Source organism: Tyto alba, unplaced genomic scaffold (genome assembly GCF_018691265.1).
Source record: "Tyto alba isolate M040663 unplaced genomic scaffold, T.alba_DEE_v4.0 Super-Scaffold_1000006, whole genome shotgun sequence".
Lineage (NCBI taxonomy): Eukaryota > Metazoa > Chordata > Aves > Strigiformes > Tytonidae > Tyto > Tyto alba.
Window position 1 is genome coordinate 26,905,780 of NW_024881272.1, and position 17,765 is coordinate 26,923,544.

Genomic DNA, 17,765 nt, shown 5'->3' on the forward strand with positions numbered 1-17,765 from the left:
TTTTAACTGGGTGCTGTACATACATTGTTTCCTTGCAGTCTATCTTTAGGTTATAGCAGTTCACAAGGTTTTTTCAGCAGATGTGTTATTCAATTACTTCAGGGCTTTTCCATTTGTAATATTATGAAGCAATGATAGCCAGCAGACTTCACCTGTCTTTTAGAGATAGCCAGCCTGGTAATTTTAACTCTGCCCATTTTATCCACACCAGTAAATCTCATAACATGGTTATAGAGAGATTCCAATTTTTGTAGAACCTTCTCCTGGGAATTCCTGTATACAATATTGCCATAGTCTGTAATGGACATAACCTGTGATTGGATTAATGTTTCCCTAGTGAAGAAGTCAAAGCATTTCATGTTCTTATAACTGGTTTGCAGCTCTGCAGTAAAGGTCTTTGGTGTGGCAGAGAAAATAATTGCAAACACAGCCCCAATCAGAATATATAATCCCCTCACAGTGAGGGTCCAATTCAGCGCAGTTAGACTGCCTGTGCAGGGGGTTGTAGTGGGATTTTCTTGTCAGGAGAGCAGAACGCACAGAAAACAAGTTAATTTCAGCGTCTTAATATTCATCACCCAATCCTTTACAAAGGGAGGTAAATACATTGCTACTGCCCCAACGTGGGGCCCTCCAGCTCCCCAAGCGGAGGGTGGAAACAGGCAGGACAATGCACCAGGGCTCTGGTCTCCCCACAAGAAGAGCCCTCCACTTGTGCTCAGATAAGCATGGGCCTTTGTTCTTAAGGGTAAATACTGTTCTGTCAAATTAGATGCCCAGTTTTGAACCCATATTGGCTTCTGAACCTTTCAAAATCCCTGGTGTTACCTTACCTTGGACCTGGCACAAGCGACTAGTAAAGAATTACTGTTGAGTGTACAGTGTGCATTACTTACGTCTCAGACATATCTCATCCTCCCCAGGAAGAAGAGGCTCATGGCAGGCCAGAAGTAGGCTCTGAAGCAGGGTCTGCCTGCTCAGGTGGAGGAGGAGAACTTCAGCATTCATGTGGGAGGAAAGCGAACTAGAGACTGGGAGCAAAATGTCTCATACTTTCAGCTCCCATGATAGTCTTGCCAAGAATTTGTGAAATGGTGTGTGTGCATCATGCACACTCTGCCACACCACAGTGTAAGCCCTTGTCATGCAAGCTAGCAAAGACCCCACAGTTAACGGCTCAGGCTCCCGTCCCCATCTGGTCAGAGAGAACTTTCAAGAAACATCGTTTATTGGTGAACCCTGAAAGTAGAGATGGATCTCTGTAGAAAGCACTAGAGAGTCAACTCTGTCTGTAGGGTTCAGAGGTGGCGTGGTTGGGATCTCAGGGTGGAAAAAACGGGTAGGGGCGGCTGTGGCTGTGGGTGGACCAGAATGTGCCAGAGACAGAGACAGGAGTGAAATGGGAGGCAAGATCAGAATTTGAACATGACATGCTGGAACAAGGATGGGGAGGGGTGGGCTCCAGAATGGGCATGCTGCCCGACTGAGGAGCAAGGCAGATGCTCCTGGCAGATAACCTTATGTTTGGATGTTATGGTATTGCTAGGCAGGTGGAGAGGATGGGAAGAAGGTTACCAGCATGGGAGTTGACAAATGGGATGTCATCATTTCCCATATGGGTAACTGTCTCCAATCTGTCCTTTCTATCCAACAAAAAGCCTGGGATATCTCAGCAGAGAGGGAGCATCTCTGCCAGAGATGAGCAGTCTACATTGGTCTATACTAAGACCTGGAAACTGCAGGCTGCGGGGCAGATATGGGTGGCAGGAGGCAAGTAAGACGTGGAGACAGTGATTTCCAGGAAGATCCAGTTATTAAATCTGAACTTAAAAGACCACCTTTTACAAGTCAGGTAGCAGGACCCTCTGACAACCAATACCAGGGCAGCACAGGGGCTTCCCAGAACCTGCTTGTCCACAACTTGGTTTTGAAGTGATCTGGGGGCCTGTGAGGAGAAAAAAATGAAAATGAAACAACATGCTCTTTCCACAACTGCTTTTATCACTTTATTCATATTTCTAGAGTAAACTCTTTAGCAGATAAGCAAACACCTGGAACTCTCATTTTATATATATATGTATATATAGAATCATTCAAAAAGAAATAATGAGGAATTCTGCAAGTGTTTTTCCAATGGATATGCAGAAGGAACATTATCACTCCAGTAAACCAACTTTGAAAGTCTTCCACTAAAACCCTATAAAACCCAACGATAGTCATAAATTAGCACTAGATTAATTCAAAGGAGAACTTATCCCCCCTCTGCGTACCTTCTAATCCATATCTCCAAGAGGTCATTTTAATTATCACACTGTCACTGCTATTCATTACTCTGCTTTTGGAGACAGAGAGCCAGCACTGTGCCTTTTGGATGACTTGGAATTCATCATATGAAGGCATTTTATTCTCCCTAAGAACGTGCAGTTTAACCCCTCACCTTGAAATACTGACAATACCAGATTTGCTTGGTGTTTTAAATAATTTTCCTTCCACTGGGCTATCTGTTTCTTGTTTTCAATCAAGTTCCCCTTATCAGAGTAAAACTAACTAACTAATGAAAGCCCAGCTAACAGCTAGCTAATGCACAGACACGATCAGCTCAAGTTTTGTCAGATCCTGAGTAGCTTGTTCTTTTTCAGAGGCGTGTAAAGGCAAAGTTTTGTCTTGACTTTAACCTGCTCACTCGTTCTGGCTGTATTAATGCTAACTGGATGGAAACTATGTGCCAGTGGCTCCCAGGAGGTCTGTTGTGATGGGGCTCCAGAAGTGCATGTGAGGTCCTAAGATACAGAATGCAGACCTCAGCCTCGATACTGCTTGCTTTGAGTTTACTTGTATGGAAAGAAGCTTGAGGACCTTACGCAGAACTTGCTTCTATCCATTGACATGTAGATATGGGAGCCATATTCAAAGACAGATGAGCATATATGGGGGCCCAACAACTTCCTGGCTGCATGAATGCAACCCACGCTGGTTTCTGTTCTTCCCAGGATCACACCTTGGTTCACTGTTGGTCACTCTCAGGCCTTGCAGCCAGGTCTCCATTGCTGAAGAATCAGGGCGTGTGTTCACAAGGGACAGTAAATTTAAAGTTACTCAGAAGGTCTGTTTTAGCCTATAATTCTCAGTTTTTCTCATACCTTTTCGTTTATCCCCAGGATGCATTCTTCTCACACACAGGCCAGTGTGAGGACCCAGCTGTCTGACTCTGATCCTGGATCATGGCACTCAAGGCCTGTGAAAGAAGAGCAACCAATGCAGCTCTTTTACTAGAGAATGAAGTGTCTGGGGCTACTACTTCTTCGGGACCACCACACACCAAGAGGAGCTCATTCAGACTTCTTTCACACATCTTTCTTCACCCTCAGTCTGGTTCATCCTTTCCATCTACTGGGTCTTGGCACCTTCTCTCCATCAAGCCACCACTGCAGCCCAACTCCTAGCAGAAGACAGTGAAGAGAAGCTGCTTCTCAAGGTTTCTGATGGGTTGGCAGGAGGTACTCTCCCTTCCCATCTCCTGGGAGATACTCAGACTCCCCTCAGGGTCACCCTCTTTTACTCTCCAGTTTGAGAACCACTGGCCGTGTGCTTCAAATCCACGTCACCGGCAGATGTTTCAGTTAGTCACACAGCACAGGAGACAAGACGGTGGCTTTGAGCAGAGATTTCACGTGCTGTCCATGTAATGGGAAGGTCATGAGGTTTTACTTGGGATTTCTTACAGTAGTGGCACAACACTGTTTGCTCATCCTTTCAGCACCACCCCTAGCTCACACTGCCTCAGTCGTACATCTGTTGGGAAGTGCAGTCTTTCTAGACCCCCACCAGTTTTTGCTGGGGGACTGTGGTTCCTGCCTGTTAGACAGGTCTTGCAGTGAGTTTCGTGCCGGCAGCCTGACAGTAACATTTCTCGTATGACCCCTTTCCTCAAATGATCTGACAGAAGAGCAAAAAACCTAACCATGCAGCAGATGATAAACGGCACACTGAGGAGCGCCTGCCTGACTCCCAGAAGCTATTTATCAGGCTTTCTTAATGCAAGCTAACAGGACTAGCACATGCAATTGGCATAAGAGGTTCTGAGCCTGACACTAAAAGGGGAGACATCACATGGTGCAGCAGAGGAGCCAGGACTCCCTCGTTAGCTCATGGTATGGATTACCCCTTTAAAGAGAGAGAGTGAGGCTGGTGGAGAAAGGGGAGGCTTTCTCATTTTAACAAATAGCTTTTCAGCCACCGCAAATGATTTCTGTAAATCTATCAGGTCACTCTTTTTTTCCCAGAGATGAAGCAAAAATGGAGAAGAAAAAAAAAAAAAAAAAAAAAAAAAAAAAAAAAAGCCCTGAAATTGTTTTACCATCTATAAATAAAAAAGAATCAATAGTAAAATTTCTGGCTAATTTCCCTCTCCCTCTTCCCCCCTTGGACAATTTGTTATCTTAGAAATACTGTTCTGGGAAAAAAAAGAGAAACGCCATCAGTTCCAGACCCCGAAGTGCTCCTCCGCCTCGCCCCGCAGACCAGCCCTCCCCTCCCCTCCCCTCCTCTCATCGCGTGGAGAGAGACTGGTCCTTCCGATGCGCCTGGCTCCTCTTCTCTGGCTTGCCACCAGCATGGCTGTTCCCTTGGCCCCGCTGGGGAGTGCATTTAAAAAGCGGCAGTTTTTCCTTCCTGCCAAAGGAAAAGAGAAAGAGGTCAGGTCTTTTAGAACACTGCGGTGTTTCAGCAGCAGGTGAGTCGTGTGTGGGGTGTGCTCCGAGGAGAAGCCATGTGTAAAGTCTCACAGTGAAGTGCATCTGTAAAGGAGGTTTTGGCAGCTCAAGACAAATTAGAGGTGGTTAAAGACCAGCTGGTCCCATCCTCCTCTGGCCAGAGCAGGGTTAGTCCTTCCAGGAGACTTCAAGGGCTTTGAGCTAGCTCTGGGCTCTCCAAGAAAAAGGCCCCACTGCTTCCCTTCAGGTAAAGCACTTACCACTGTTTTCTCCTCACTGCAGCTCCCACACGCCTGAAAGGTTTCACTTCATTTCTGCTCATTAACAGCCCTCATATCACTTTGAGTATTTCCTTCTGGGGCTTATACTGTTCAGAGGACATCTGGGTTTACGGGTCTGCTCATCACTGAACTGCCCCCACTGCCAGGGGTGTTCACAGCTGGGGCCAAACTCTTTGGTGACAAACTCCCGCTGCGTGGCGAGGGAACACCCATCGCCCAGCACATGATGCCAGTGCTTCCAGCATCTGGACCAGTGCCTTCAAAGAGCCCCATGGGATACTGCCATTTCACCGTGCCCGTTAACTCCAGTTATCTAACAGTCATGCAAAACTTGAGTTCGGAGTGCAGCTCAATTCCTACCAGAACAGTGGGAGTTTAACTACTGGCCTCCAAAGCGTCGGAGTTACGCTAAATACAAAGTACTTCTGTAGTGATGCCCCAGGAGTTCACAGGCTAAGAACCGAGCTCCTCGCAACTCAGCACCACAGAAACAGCTCCTCGGCTTCCTGCAGCTTGTCCGGGGGATCAGATGTACTTTGTATGGCTTTGCTTCCTGATAAGTCTCGCTGCTTGTTTCCCAGACAAAGAGCTGCTGGGTGTGTGTTTACAGTGTGCAAGATGAATGTTTGCTACTTTGGGGAAAAGTAAATCTCTATCCTTTATTATCAGTTAATTCTGTAACATATCTATTCTATTTATTTATATAGCCTCTTTGCTTAGAGGCTTTAATTAAAATCCCACATCTCACAGCCCAGTGCTCTCACCACCTCTCCTCCCTCCAGGTCCTGCCACACTTGTGTTTCACAGAAGGACAGGCACAAGTGACTGGACAGTCTCAGCCCTGGTCCGTCTGGCTGCTGGGCAGAGCCAGGCCTGGGAAAAAAGTGGCACAACTCACACCATTGCACCCAGAGACCTCGCTTTGATGAGAGGCTGAATGACCAGGGTTGTGGGTCCGGCAGCACCATCCCTCGCTCAGGGAGACTCAGCCAGCACTGGGCCATCCCAGAGCAGGGAACTTCACCCCCCAGCACTGGCAGGTTGCACTGGAACTGCAAAGGTGCCTCTGAGCCAAACGCCGGGACCAGGAGCCATAGGAACCAGCTCTTGCCTGCCCACTGACAGCCAAGGCAGCCCTACAGCCCTGCCTGCGGACTGCTGGCAGAGGCTGAGGTCCCTCCACACGCACCCCAAGCAGCATCAGCTCCAAGCAGCCATCATCATCATCATCCCCTGCATGTGCCAAGCTCCAACCCCATGTGCTGCATCTCCTGTTTATCTTGGCAGAGCGTGAATTACCTCCCCTCGCCGAGCTGGCTCTGCTGCGGCTGTAAAAGCAGATATACCTTTTGATGGCTTCTCCTTTGCAGCAAACTTGGGTATCCATTCCCATCCCAGGGAAGGAAATCAAACCGCACTGTCAGCCTTGCTCACACCAGCCAAGGGGCTCCAGTGAGCCTTTGGGGTGCCCATGCAGACAGCTCCTGGTCCCCCCAGTACTCACCATGCCCTGCCAGTTGTGTTCATTCATCTGCTACTGCTACGGCAGGACACAAATGGAGAGGGTCCTCTACTTGTGCCTGATCTGCTCTCTGAGCACTCAGTCTGCTCCTTCTAATACCTGTATTTGCTATGGCAGCTGGAGACACAAGCCAACCTGGTGTTGGTGCTGTACCAATCCATACTGAGACACAAACACTAGGAAGGGGAGGATCTATCCATTCACATAGCCATGATACCAAAAGTGAAGTGACTACCGAAGGCCATGCAGCAGACTTGAGGAGAGCTGAAAGGAAAAGAGCTGAGATGGAAACCCAGGTTTCTTGATTCATCCACCCTGACTCACCCCTGAGCAACTGGGCCTCGCTAAACCCGCCATAGCAACACAGAGGAACCTGCCTTCCCCACCACACAGGTGTGTGTTTGTCAGTGCTTCTGCTTTTATTTGCAGAAGGAGGTTTAAAAATACATTTTAAAATCAACTGAAATTATGTAGAAGCCAATGGGGCACAGTGCTTAGAGGGTTTTGCCTCCACCAGCCCTCCCTTCCTCACTGCTGTCACAGCTGCCACAAGTTCAGCATCTACTGCATCACTACAGTGCAATCACCAACCTAAGGCACAGTGGTATCTTGAAGAGATAAACACTGAGACAAAAATAAATAAATTAGGACCCTGGGAGGGAGACCTGAAAGGCACGCTGAAGCGAGAACAAGCTGTTTCTCTGGTTCTGTGTATAATTACATTGACATGTTCCTAGACGACACGGGAGACCCAAACACAGCAGCAGCTGTGGACCAAGTGGAGAATCATGCAAACCGTCGGGAAGCCGGCCAGTCAGTCCACCCCCTGCCCGGGGGCTGCATCAGCAGTGCCCGTGTCAGAGCTGCCAGCCCCCCGCCCGCTCCCGGGGCAGAGCCAGCGCTGGACGGGCAGGCAGGGCTCGGCTCCGGCCGCGCTGTGCCCGGATCTTCCGGACAGACACGGATTTCTCCGAGCCTGCGCGTCCAGTCTACTGGAGCAGCGCTGCTGGATGTCATTCCCACTCTCCTCTCTGCAAGTGAAGGAAACAACGTAATATGAAACACACAAAGAGGATAAAAATGAGTGTTAAACCTCCTTCCTTTTTCATGATTAGGGTGACATGGGAAAAGGAAATCCTGTCTAACCAACAGCACTTACAGGTGGGATTTTTAGACACCGGCCTTTTTTAGCAGTCACGCAAGCATCCGCCAAACTGAAGCATCGTATCAGCCACTCTGTTCACATCAGGTACTTGTGACAAAGTGATTTTTTTGGACATACAGCCAATTGACAGTCATCAGATCACAACTCTGCTGCGTGCTCATCGCACATACAACAGTTAATCTTGCAGCCATGCAAACTGTTTTGCAAATTGAAATCTCAGAGGCATAGCAATTACAATACCAAATTTATACCACACCTCTCAGTCAACTAATTGTACATCCAAAAAATCACCACTTGAATAATCTGAATACATTCACCTTTACAGCTAAAAAAAACCCACTACATGCTTGATCTCAACACAATTTTGAGTTACAGAACCCCATGGGAAAAAAATGCCAACCTCTGATTTCAACAGCAAAATTACTTCTATCTAAATACAGCAGATACATAATTCACACTGAGGTTTAATGTGGTGTTTCCAGTGCTGCTCTTTTTTACATTCTGCAAAATGGGGATATTCCTATTGCTTCCTGTAGTGCTCTCAGTCCGTCTGCAGTAAGACAAGCCTCACACACATTACTCCATATGTAATGTACATGTTCACATATACAACAACTGTATCTGAATTTCTAATTAGGAAATCCTAAACCTTAAAGGTCTTGGCAGACTTGCAAACCAGGCTAATGTTTTATATGAGCTGAGCTTTACAAAGGAACCACCATAGGCATGGTTGTGCCACTGTGGCATTTTGAGCTTTTTCTTGATTTTTGTTTCCATCTGCTGAAGCAAGTTGAGGTGGGGAGCAATAGATTTGAACTAGTGACTTTGCAGCTGGTGTATTAAAGAGGGCCAAAATAGAAGAAAATCTCTGTTTAAATTGCAAAGAGAGGAGAAAATGAAGCTTTCCAAGCCACGTGAGTGGGATCAAAAATGAATCATCAAGGCTGGAAAATGTCTAACCTCTGACCCCTGAAACCAAGAAATCTGGCTGCTGTCATGTAGCTGCTGATCTAATTTTTACTCTTTCCCCTCCACACAGAAGAGACATCTTTCCATTGCGTCCGTTGCAGCTAAACAATCAATGCCTGATTACTTCAAATGCTTCATTCTCAGGGATGCACAATTAACCAGGCTCATATTTGACACTTCAAGGGGAGCACAGTATTTTCTGGGAACGTCTGACAAGTTTCAAACATAAAATACACAAATCAAATGGCCCAGCAGATAATGACAGCCAGTGCCCTGGCAGTTAGATAATGTGTGTGCTCCAAAGCAAGGCCAATTAGAAGCAATAAAAACAAATTTGAAATGTTAGAGCAAAGGTCAGAAATCCTCAGCCATTACCACAAGCTTGATTTTTTTTTTTTTTTTCCCCAAGCATTCACCACTGCCTATTTCCAGAAAGTGAGCACAAATTCACACTTGCCAGATCACCACCCACCTATTACAGCAGATTATGATTTCTGGGCCATACAAACCTCACTGATGTAGTGCACGGAGAATCCCAGCACTATCTGGAAATCTCATCAGGTCCATACCCTGCAGTCGTGCCTTTCTGAATGCAGGGGCTGGTCCATGCTGATTATAGAGAAGGCATCATATTAGTCTGCTCCCCAGGAGAGCTTACAAAGGTCTCTCCCTCTGCCATGGAAGGGATCCTGCTACTTGCATCCTTCCCTCTGTTCCTGCCCTCCTTCTCCAACTCACTGCAGCACGACACACCAGCTTCACTGAGGAGATGGTGCACAGAGGCCGGAAGAATTAGTTTGTAACTAGAATCACATTATCACACAAGAGAAGGAGAAGTAGCCGTGATTACAAGCAGTGCACGCAGCTCACACCCAGCCACTGTCGTGTATCTTATCTGACCCTGGAGCAGGAAGCTGCAGAGAGGATGGGAATAGGTCTGGTCTTGTCTCCTGTCCTGTTTACTAAGGAGCAGCAGGAGAATAATGGGCTGCACTTACCTGATGAGATGTGGCAGAAAATTACCGTCTCTTGAGCTTGTTCAAGTTAGCAATATGATACTGGGATTAACATGCTATGTACATCAGACATTACCCAGGTCGACCCACCCTGCACACAGCAGCTGTCTCTGCTTTCGGACCAGGGTGCTCTGTCCTGCTCTTTAGAAATACAGGGGAAGTCCAAAGAGGGGTGAGGCATGAAATAACACAGATGCTGTAAATATGCTTACGGAGTCCTGGCTTCCTCAGAGCAACAAGCCCAAGAAAGGAAAAAAAAAAGCACGTGGGTATCTCCAGGCATAAGGATGCCTGTGAGAACTAACCCAAATACATTTAGGGTGTAAATATAGAGCTGATTAGTGAAACCACGGTAAGCTCCTATGTGGATATGCTCCTTCAGAGTTAAAGTAGCCATAATTCAATTCATCCATTTAGCTGATTTCCAAAAATAAATTAAGATAGAGTACATTAAATTAAATCAGTTGACAGCACCTTCATTTTGAGAGGGATTGTTAACATGGACCCAATCTACTTCATACAGTAATGCAGATTATTTTCTGCTGCTGGGCCACCTATCAGGCACACTGGCTCCCCAGGCTAGTGCTGAAATATTTTTACACACTCTCTATTTGGGGACTATCTGAAAGCACAACCAAGCCGGAGATGTATTTGGCTGTTTGCATGTGCTTTAGTGTGTGTGTGCTTAAATCCACGGTAAAATCCTTCCAGCCTGCATGCCAGTTCCCAAGTGCTTGACAAGGTAATTGTTGTAACGTGGTATTTTGGTGAGCCCTCTGCTGGGAGCTGGCCAAGCACTGCAAATCTCCCCAAACTGCAAATAGATCCTTTGCATTGAACCCACGCAAATGTGTCACAGTTTAAAACCTGAAAGGTTTTCTTTAATGACAGCTACAAGTATGAAGAGTTGCATAAAATGTGCAGACATGTGTGGGAGTGAACTGACAGATTATAATTACCAATACAGAATGGGGAAAAAACAAAAATTAATTTTTGAGGCAAAACATGTAATTTACCCTTAAACCATAGTAGTGCTCCCATTACTAATACAGTATACAGTCCTGGAAATCAGATTGAAGTTGTTTCACTCCTCAGCAGTTTGTTTTTTTCTTTTTTTTATTTTTCCTTTTAAAGGAGCACCAGACAAAGTGGGAGGATAATGCAAGGGTTTTTTTAGACACTCATATGAGCTTTGCACTGTTTGAACACGCAGGGAGCCAGGTAAGACATTTTGCAGGCTCCGGCTGTGAGGTGGCATTTCTGTGCTAGCTGGTAGGATCATGCACCAGTGCAGCCCTGGATGGCCCTGCCAGTAACAGAAGGAAGACTTCTAAATACAGTCTGGTCCCCCTAGTCCCTACAAAAGCAACACAGCTATAGGGCACCCATAGACTAGGTCCTGGTGAAATCCCTGAGATAGGTTGCAATCGCCCCTCCAGGGGAGCCAGGATGGTGATGGAGAGTTTTGCAGCTGCCTCTTTTTTTTCTGCCCTTATTTAATTTCCTGCTTTCTCTGCAAATTGTAAGTGGTTTTGCTGACCTTTCTCTGGAGCAGAACTGGAGGAAGGGGAACAAGCCATTTACTTTGCTATGTCTCCACAATTCAAGAAGTATTGACAGTAGCGTGTATGATACTGGCACTGTTTTGGTTCCTTAGGACTTTCGAGGTGTCTCTTCACCCCCTGAGGGGTGTTGTAGGGTGAGCTGCTGGTGTTACAAGTAGCCTGGCTAGGTGAAGAGCCTGTGTGTATCCTCTGTGGGAATGGGGAGGGGCCAGACCCACAAACGTCATCAGGATTGCTCTGGGAAACTTCTCCTTGAAGACCTGTCACTTTTATTTTGTAATAACAACAACAACAACAAAATTTTAAATATGGAGACTGAATTTGCTCTTGGTAGCAGTGGTAACTTCTCAGTGTGGTTGAAATGTGCAGCTGAAATCTGAGTTGCCTCCTTGCCCACATGTTGGAGAATGTGGTTTGTTTGGCCCACACAGATATTTCATTCAAACCAGTATGCTAACTGGGCTATATTTTCCTATACTAACACATGGCTCTGCCTTGTCACCAGAGCCCAAGGAATGAATGGCTCAAAGATGACCAGCACTATCTCCTTCCATGTGAGAGAAGTCATGAGAAAAAAAAGAAAAGGTGCTTGGTTTTCCTTTCTCTCACTTTCACAGCATTGCAAAGATACTGTTCCATAGAAGGTGTGGAGTATTTCAGATCTCTGTTGCACTGAGATCCAATTCAGTCTAGAACATTTTTTCTGTTTACTCGACTCTGCTTTCCTCTTAGCCACTGAAAATGGTGGGAGAAGAGGTGGCAAGACAGTGATTCAAGTTTGGGAAAGTGAGCTCGTGATGGCAGCAAACAGAAGCCCTGGAGAATGACAAGAAGCAGCCATCTGTATAAAGCAGATGGGTGGCTTCACTCCCAGCTCTCATGTCGGTCATGGCCAGGTCAAAGAAAGCAGTACCAGATGTAGGTGAAACCTCAGCAATCCTGAAGGCAGAGTTTAAAAGCATAGAGAGGAGTTTTTCTGAAGCACGGGAGGAGGTGGACTGGGAAGAAAATCCCAGACTGAGTGGGACAGAAGGACCCACACAAAACACGTGCCAGAAAGCAGCAAATCCCTGGGATGGTATTGGTCTGAGTCTGTAAAATCATACAACCTTTGGACACAGCTCTTTAGTGTCTGGAGCTCAGGACTTGAAAGGCTGAGTTGTCCTGCCAGAAGTGCCTTCAATCAGACTGTGCCCATACACAGGAAGACTTTCCCCAGCTCCACCCAACGGGATGCAGATCATGGTGCCCACCACCTCTGAGGATGACGGGACGGTCTCGTGGGCCTGTCCAGCCTGTTAGATATGCAGCTGTGAACTCATACATCATCATTAAGGCTGCAAAGTCAAGCAGCAAAAGGAGGAATTGCCAGAATAAAGGCTGTCAGAGCAATTTTAATTCAACCTCCTGGCAGATATGCCTTCTGATGTGGTCTTTAATTACCTCATCACAGCCTACTTTTTTTTAACAAGACTGATGCTTCATTCAGGGCATGATGGACAGACAGCAATTAATGAAGGGCCAGTCAATATTTTGTTCTGTCCATTTTTTGTTCCGTATGTGGCCCCAGGCATTATTTGTTGCATGCCATCAAATCCCTGCTTTTAGACAGAATTATTCATCTTCTCCTGGACTTTTCTCTCATGTATCAGTGCAGGAACTGTGAGCAGAAAGCCTGGGTTTTACCTACAGGAAAACGTGGTGCAGACATGAGTTGCATGACAAGTGAGATCCAGGTGGGATTTTTCAGGGTGTCTGTTCAAAGCCCAGCTCCCCTAACCTCAGCCAGAGCTGTAAGCGCTCCATGCTTCTCTAATTTGAACTCCAGTGTGTCCAGAAAATGAGAAACATGGAACTGATGGCTTTCAGAGAAAAAATGTCAGTGATTTAAAGAGGCAACAGCTCCTCTGCTGATGCTGTGCTAGATCAGGGCTCTGCTGCACAGTCAATGAGCCAGGGTAAAAGAACAGAGCAATGCTGATGTGGGCAAAAGGGTGGACATAAGGCAGTGCAAGGTGACTGGCATGTGTGAATTTTTCAGCAAAAATCCAGTCTTCCTACCTTAACCATTTTCTGTAACAGCTGTACTCTGCTTTCTCTTAATCTCTTACAAATTTTTCACCTTTTACCAAGGATTTCAGTGGAGGACACGTCTCCCTTTTGACCCAAGCAATCTTAACCTTTACTCTGGCACATGTAGAAAGATGCGAATGCAGGACAGAGTCTCAGAGGAAGAGCTCCCTGTGCCACCAGTGGCATCAATGCGAGCCCCACTCAAATGCTTTCCAGTGAGTGCAGTGCAAGCAGAATTTGCTGGTCACTGAGCAGCTTAAAAAAGGACAGTAACAACAGGAGAAGGTCATGAACCTTCATTGACACCAGACAGCCCCTTTATGCACTGCGCTTTCCTGCTCTGTGCCCACTTAACCCAACCTTAGAGCGGTGGCTTTGTGTCCAGGACAAACTTTCCTGAGCCTCTCTGAAGCACGTCTAAGTGACAGCACTCTCTTCCCCAGCAGCTTCTGTAGGCAGCACAGAGGTCTCTCTTACTCTGTTAGAAATACATAGGCCTCCTGGCTTGTCACTCCAGAAAACGTCCAGCATTTTCAGCAAGGCTTTTAATTCATTAGCTCACATAGGAAAATATTCTAACCTTCCTGCCCTCCCCAGCTGAGTCATTGATGCTTTCCTATCTTGCCGCAGACATATAACCTGCAGGAAAATAATTGCTTAGCATGCTGATAACAATAGACATTATCTTTCTTAACAGGGCATATGTTTGGGATCACGGGGTCTTCCCTCAGTGAGGACTTCAGGACACATTGGGGTTACTGTTTAAAACAAGTCCTGACCTTCCCTTGCAAGCTGTAGGGAACCCTGAATGGCCACTGGGCTGGGCTCCTGGGGGAACTGGGGGAAGGTTGGAGGAAGCTCAGCCATAGGGAAGGGGCTGAAGGGTTCTGGGAGGGACTGGATGAGCTGTGGTGGGAGTGAGGGTGAATGGGAGAATTCTGGACAGGGAGGGGATAAAGAAAGAGCTGTCTAAGAAGTAAAGACAGTATTAAAAAAAACCCTTTCACCATTTCATTATCATGTCTGGCCTCTCTACAAAGTCAGTGCACAGTTCAGAGGTCTGTTCAGGGATCTGGGCTTCTTGGGGACTTGAGGTTTGCTCAGACATTCCTTTGGTTACAGAGGGAGCAGAAGCTACTACGCTTGCTGTCTATGGCCTGCAAATGTGAACACCTCCTCTCACTGCCGAGGACATGGGAACAGATACAGCTGTTTCTCCTGACCTCTTGAAATAAGCTGCACAGCTACACAGGATAGCAGAGGGTACTCTAGCCCCAGCCTCAGTCCTGGTTCTGTAACCAGAGCTGTTGCATCAGTTTTTGCCTTTTGCTCCAGACGATCTCACTGAACTGCCTGCATTGCCTGCGCTCCAGGAAGGCTGTTGTTGTCCTGAGTGCATGAACTAAACTGCTGAAAGGAGCCTGAATTTGGGTACCAGGTGTATTTCTGACTCTCAGGACCATCTCTCCCTTTCTGTGCCTCCATTTCCTTTTCTTCAACATGGTGATACCAACATAAACATTTCCTTCTTGCAGATCTTTCAGTCAGATGTGCTCTGGAAGTGTTGCAGGTTGTTGCTATTTCCAGGGCTATGGTTATAACACATTTTGGCTGCACTAGTTCCCTCAGACAGAAATTGTTCTGCCTGCAGTAGGCTGGGACAAAGCAGCCAATTAGTTGTCCCTTACACGTTTATTAACTCTGCAGCTTTCTTTCAATGAGTATGTGGAATCTGGTAATGTTTTAATATATTTTCATAAACTGTGGGCACAACATGTCCTGTTTCAAGCTAATAAGCATGCCATATAATTAGTCCTGATTACACAGATATTTAGTATCATTTTACATATTCCAATCCTTTCCTCATGCCGCTGCCCAGCCAAGGCATATTTAAAGCCACAGCCATCTTCCTTCCTGTTTCCAAGCAGTTTGCAAGATTTTCTTTTGGACAGGTTTGCAGTTAGCATGACAGCTTCAAAGAAGAATTTCATTTCATTGATGTACATTTTATATATATATACAGGCTCAGATCAAATGTCAGGTAACAAAGCCCAGGATACCAATAGAAGGCATCTGTCTATTTACGGGGAAAAGCCAGTATTTGAAAGCTATCAGGGAATTAACAACATGAATCTTTAAAAATCTATTCCTTAAACATCTGTTGGCTTTGGGCTGAACATTTACCGTATTTAGGATTTTACTGTGAGGTAGCACTCCCCAAACAAAAGATTCCTCACCCCTTTAGACTCTGGTGGGGGAATGAGAAAAATTTGCTCTGTGCAACCCGATTATAGATGTGTATCTTTCCCTGCTGGCGTGGATGTCTCTATAGAGATGGACATGGATATTTGATGAGATTAAAATGCTTCAGTTACCACTGTCAGTGGTTCTTTAATTTAAAATGAAGCAAGCAAACAAACATTCCTTTTGATGAGGTAACTGAATGATGCTATGGAAAAGCACTTTGCTGTCAGGTGGTAATTAGGTTCAGTAATAGTTGTGGGTTTTTAGCCTTGGAGTCTGTGGCCCCTGGGAGTCTGAGAGAAATGATACATTCAATTTCCAGAGGAGAGCAAGATGCTGGATGCTTTTCTCTGCTAACCCTGCAGGTCTCTGCAGATAAGAGCATTCAGAAATGCAGCGCTGACAGTCCTCCTTGAGCCAGCCTAAACTGTTGTGTCAAGATCGTGAACAGAAAAAGAGATGGACTCAAAGCTGGGCATTTAAACATCTAACACAGTCAGGCTGGCTATGACCACATATATAAGGAACTGCCAAAATGGCTGCACTGAGAGGATTTTTAAAGGCTGTGGAAGAAACTCCAGCAATTGCTCTATGGTCTGGGCTGATGTTTGTAACATACATCTTATGCATCACTAGAAAATCTTCAGCAGGAAAGTGTTCCTCTGCAAACAAGCAACTGTTCCCACAGGTACTTTTTTAAGGGGGGAAAAAAGTGGGAAGAAGGGTGTGAATCTCGAGGCCTAGCTGCCCCCCTTGCCAATTTGGAATTGGCTTTTCCACTGTAAAATATAAATTATATTTGGTTGCACTATTAAGAGTTGAAGTCCAAATGAAACATTCCAATTGGCCCAAATGCATTTCATTGGAAATTCTAAGTTTGGAGGCATTATTGCTGTTTTCTCAGAACAGAGGCAGATTCTAAATATGGTGTTTCCCATGAAACAGGAGCTCTAGTTGCTGCCCTGCTCCCCTCCTCACATTATTACACAGCTTTGCCTGTTCAAGGAATGATGTTTGTCAACAAATGGTTCAGCAGTATCTTCCCTGCTCCTCACACAAGCTAGGAGATGCTGAAAGGACACCAGTTGGCCAACACCAGACAGAGGTCCAAAAGCACTGCAGGGATTCAAGCTTGGGCATTTCAAACCCTCTGTTCACACCCCTGTGCATTGCTCACCAGTGCTTTACTTCCTGTTCAAAAAGACTTCCTTTTGGACAAACATCCGCTGAACTGGTTGTAAAGCTGGACTAAGAACTTACGGCAAGAGGGGATCCCCAAGTAAAGGGTCCCAGTTGGATTGGCAGAAGGAACCTGTCATCTTGCTGCCTGCACTGCGGCAGGCTCAAGGGGAGATGGAGAACCCTGCCTTTAGTGCAGGCTTGCCAGTATTTTCCTGATGAACTGAAAAAGTTTTCACTTCCAGAATTAAAACTTTTCAAAATAAAGTGTGTCTGATTTTCGTCTCACTCTCTGGAGATAAATGAAGGGTAAGTCCATTAAAGATACTGGTGTGAGATTTGTGTACAGCAGACAGAATTCAGGAAAGATATCGATATCTGCAAAATCCTCTGAATACTTTTTCAGACATAAACCAGGTATCTTTCCTGATCATAAACGCTTTATTTCCGAATGGAATTTCAATAAAATAAGCAGAGTTAGACTAGCACGCTTATTATAAAGCCATAATGCAGTAGCACTGAAGTTTAGTCATGAAAGGTATTAAAAAAGCAGCCTTCCTAAAGCAAGAGAAATTGCTTTCCAACCTACCGAGCTTTAGGAGTAGGTGCTAGTGGTCTCTCCACCAAGGAGTTCAGCCTGTAGTAATCCAAGAATGTCCTGGCCACATTTTTTCCAAGCTTCATATCTGTGATTTTTTAATTAAGGACCATTTTTTGAAATAATTACAAATAATTATAATAATAATAAAAATAAAAAAGTAGAGTCTAAAGGTAAATTACTGCTATTTGATGCATGAGCAAGTTTTACATTAACCATCCCACAGTGCTCAGGCTTCAGGCAAAATGACTTACAGAAGCAGATAAAGTGGGGGCCATCTTGTTTGCTTTTTGTTTTCACAGGCAGATGCTGCATATAACCACAGACAGGTGGAAACAATCTCCCCTTCCCCCCACGCCTGGTTGCAGATCCCTGTGGTGGTCATGAAGTAATATACTAGACAAAGGGGCCTTCCAATTTCCACATCCAGAGAAGATAATT

At 45.7% G+C, this 17,765-nt stretch overlaps 1 protein-coding gene across 4 annotated transcripts in view; it reads right to left on the bottom strand.

The window, feature by feature from the left end:
* Window positions 1-4,338: 4,338 nt before the first annotated feature.
* BEND5 (BEN domain containing 5) overlaps window positions 4,339-17,765 on the bottom strand; it is a 960,999-nt gene continuing 947,572 nt past the window's right edge. For all 4 annotated transcript variants that reach the window (XM_042805597.1, XM_042805572.1, XM_032997234.1 and 1 more), the window contains 2 exons: window positions 17,316-17,412; window positions 4,339-4,671 (listed from right to left, as the gene is read on the bottom strand). In XM_042805597.1, the coding sequence (XP_042661531.1) occupies window positions 4,548-4,671; window positions 17,316-17,412 (221 nt within the window). In that variant the 3' untranslated portion in view covers window positions 4,339-4,547. The remainder of the gene's footprint in view (window positions 4,672-17,315; window positions 17,413-17,765) is intronic.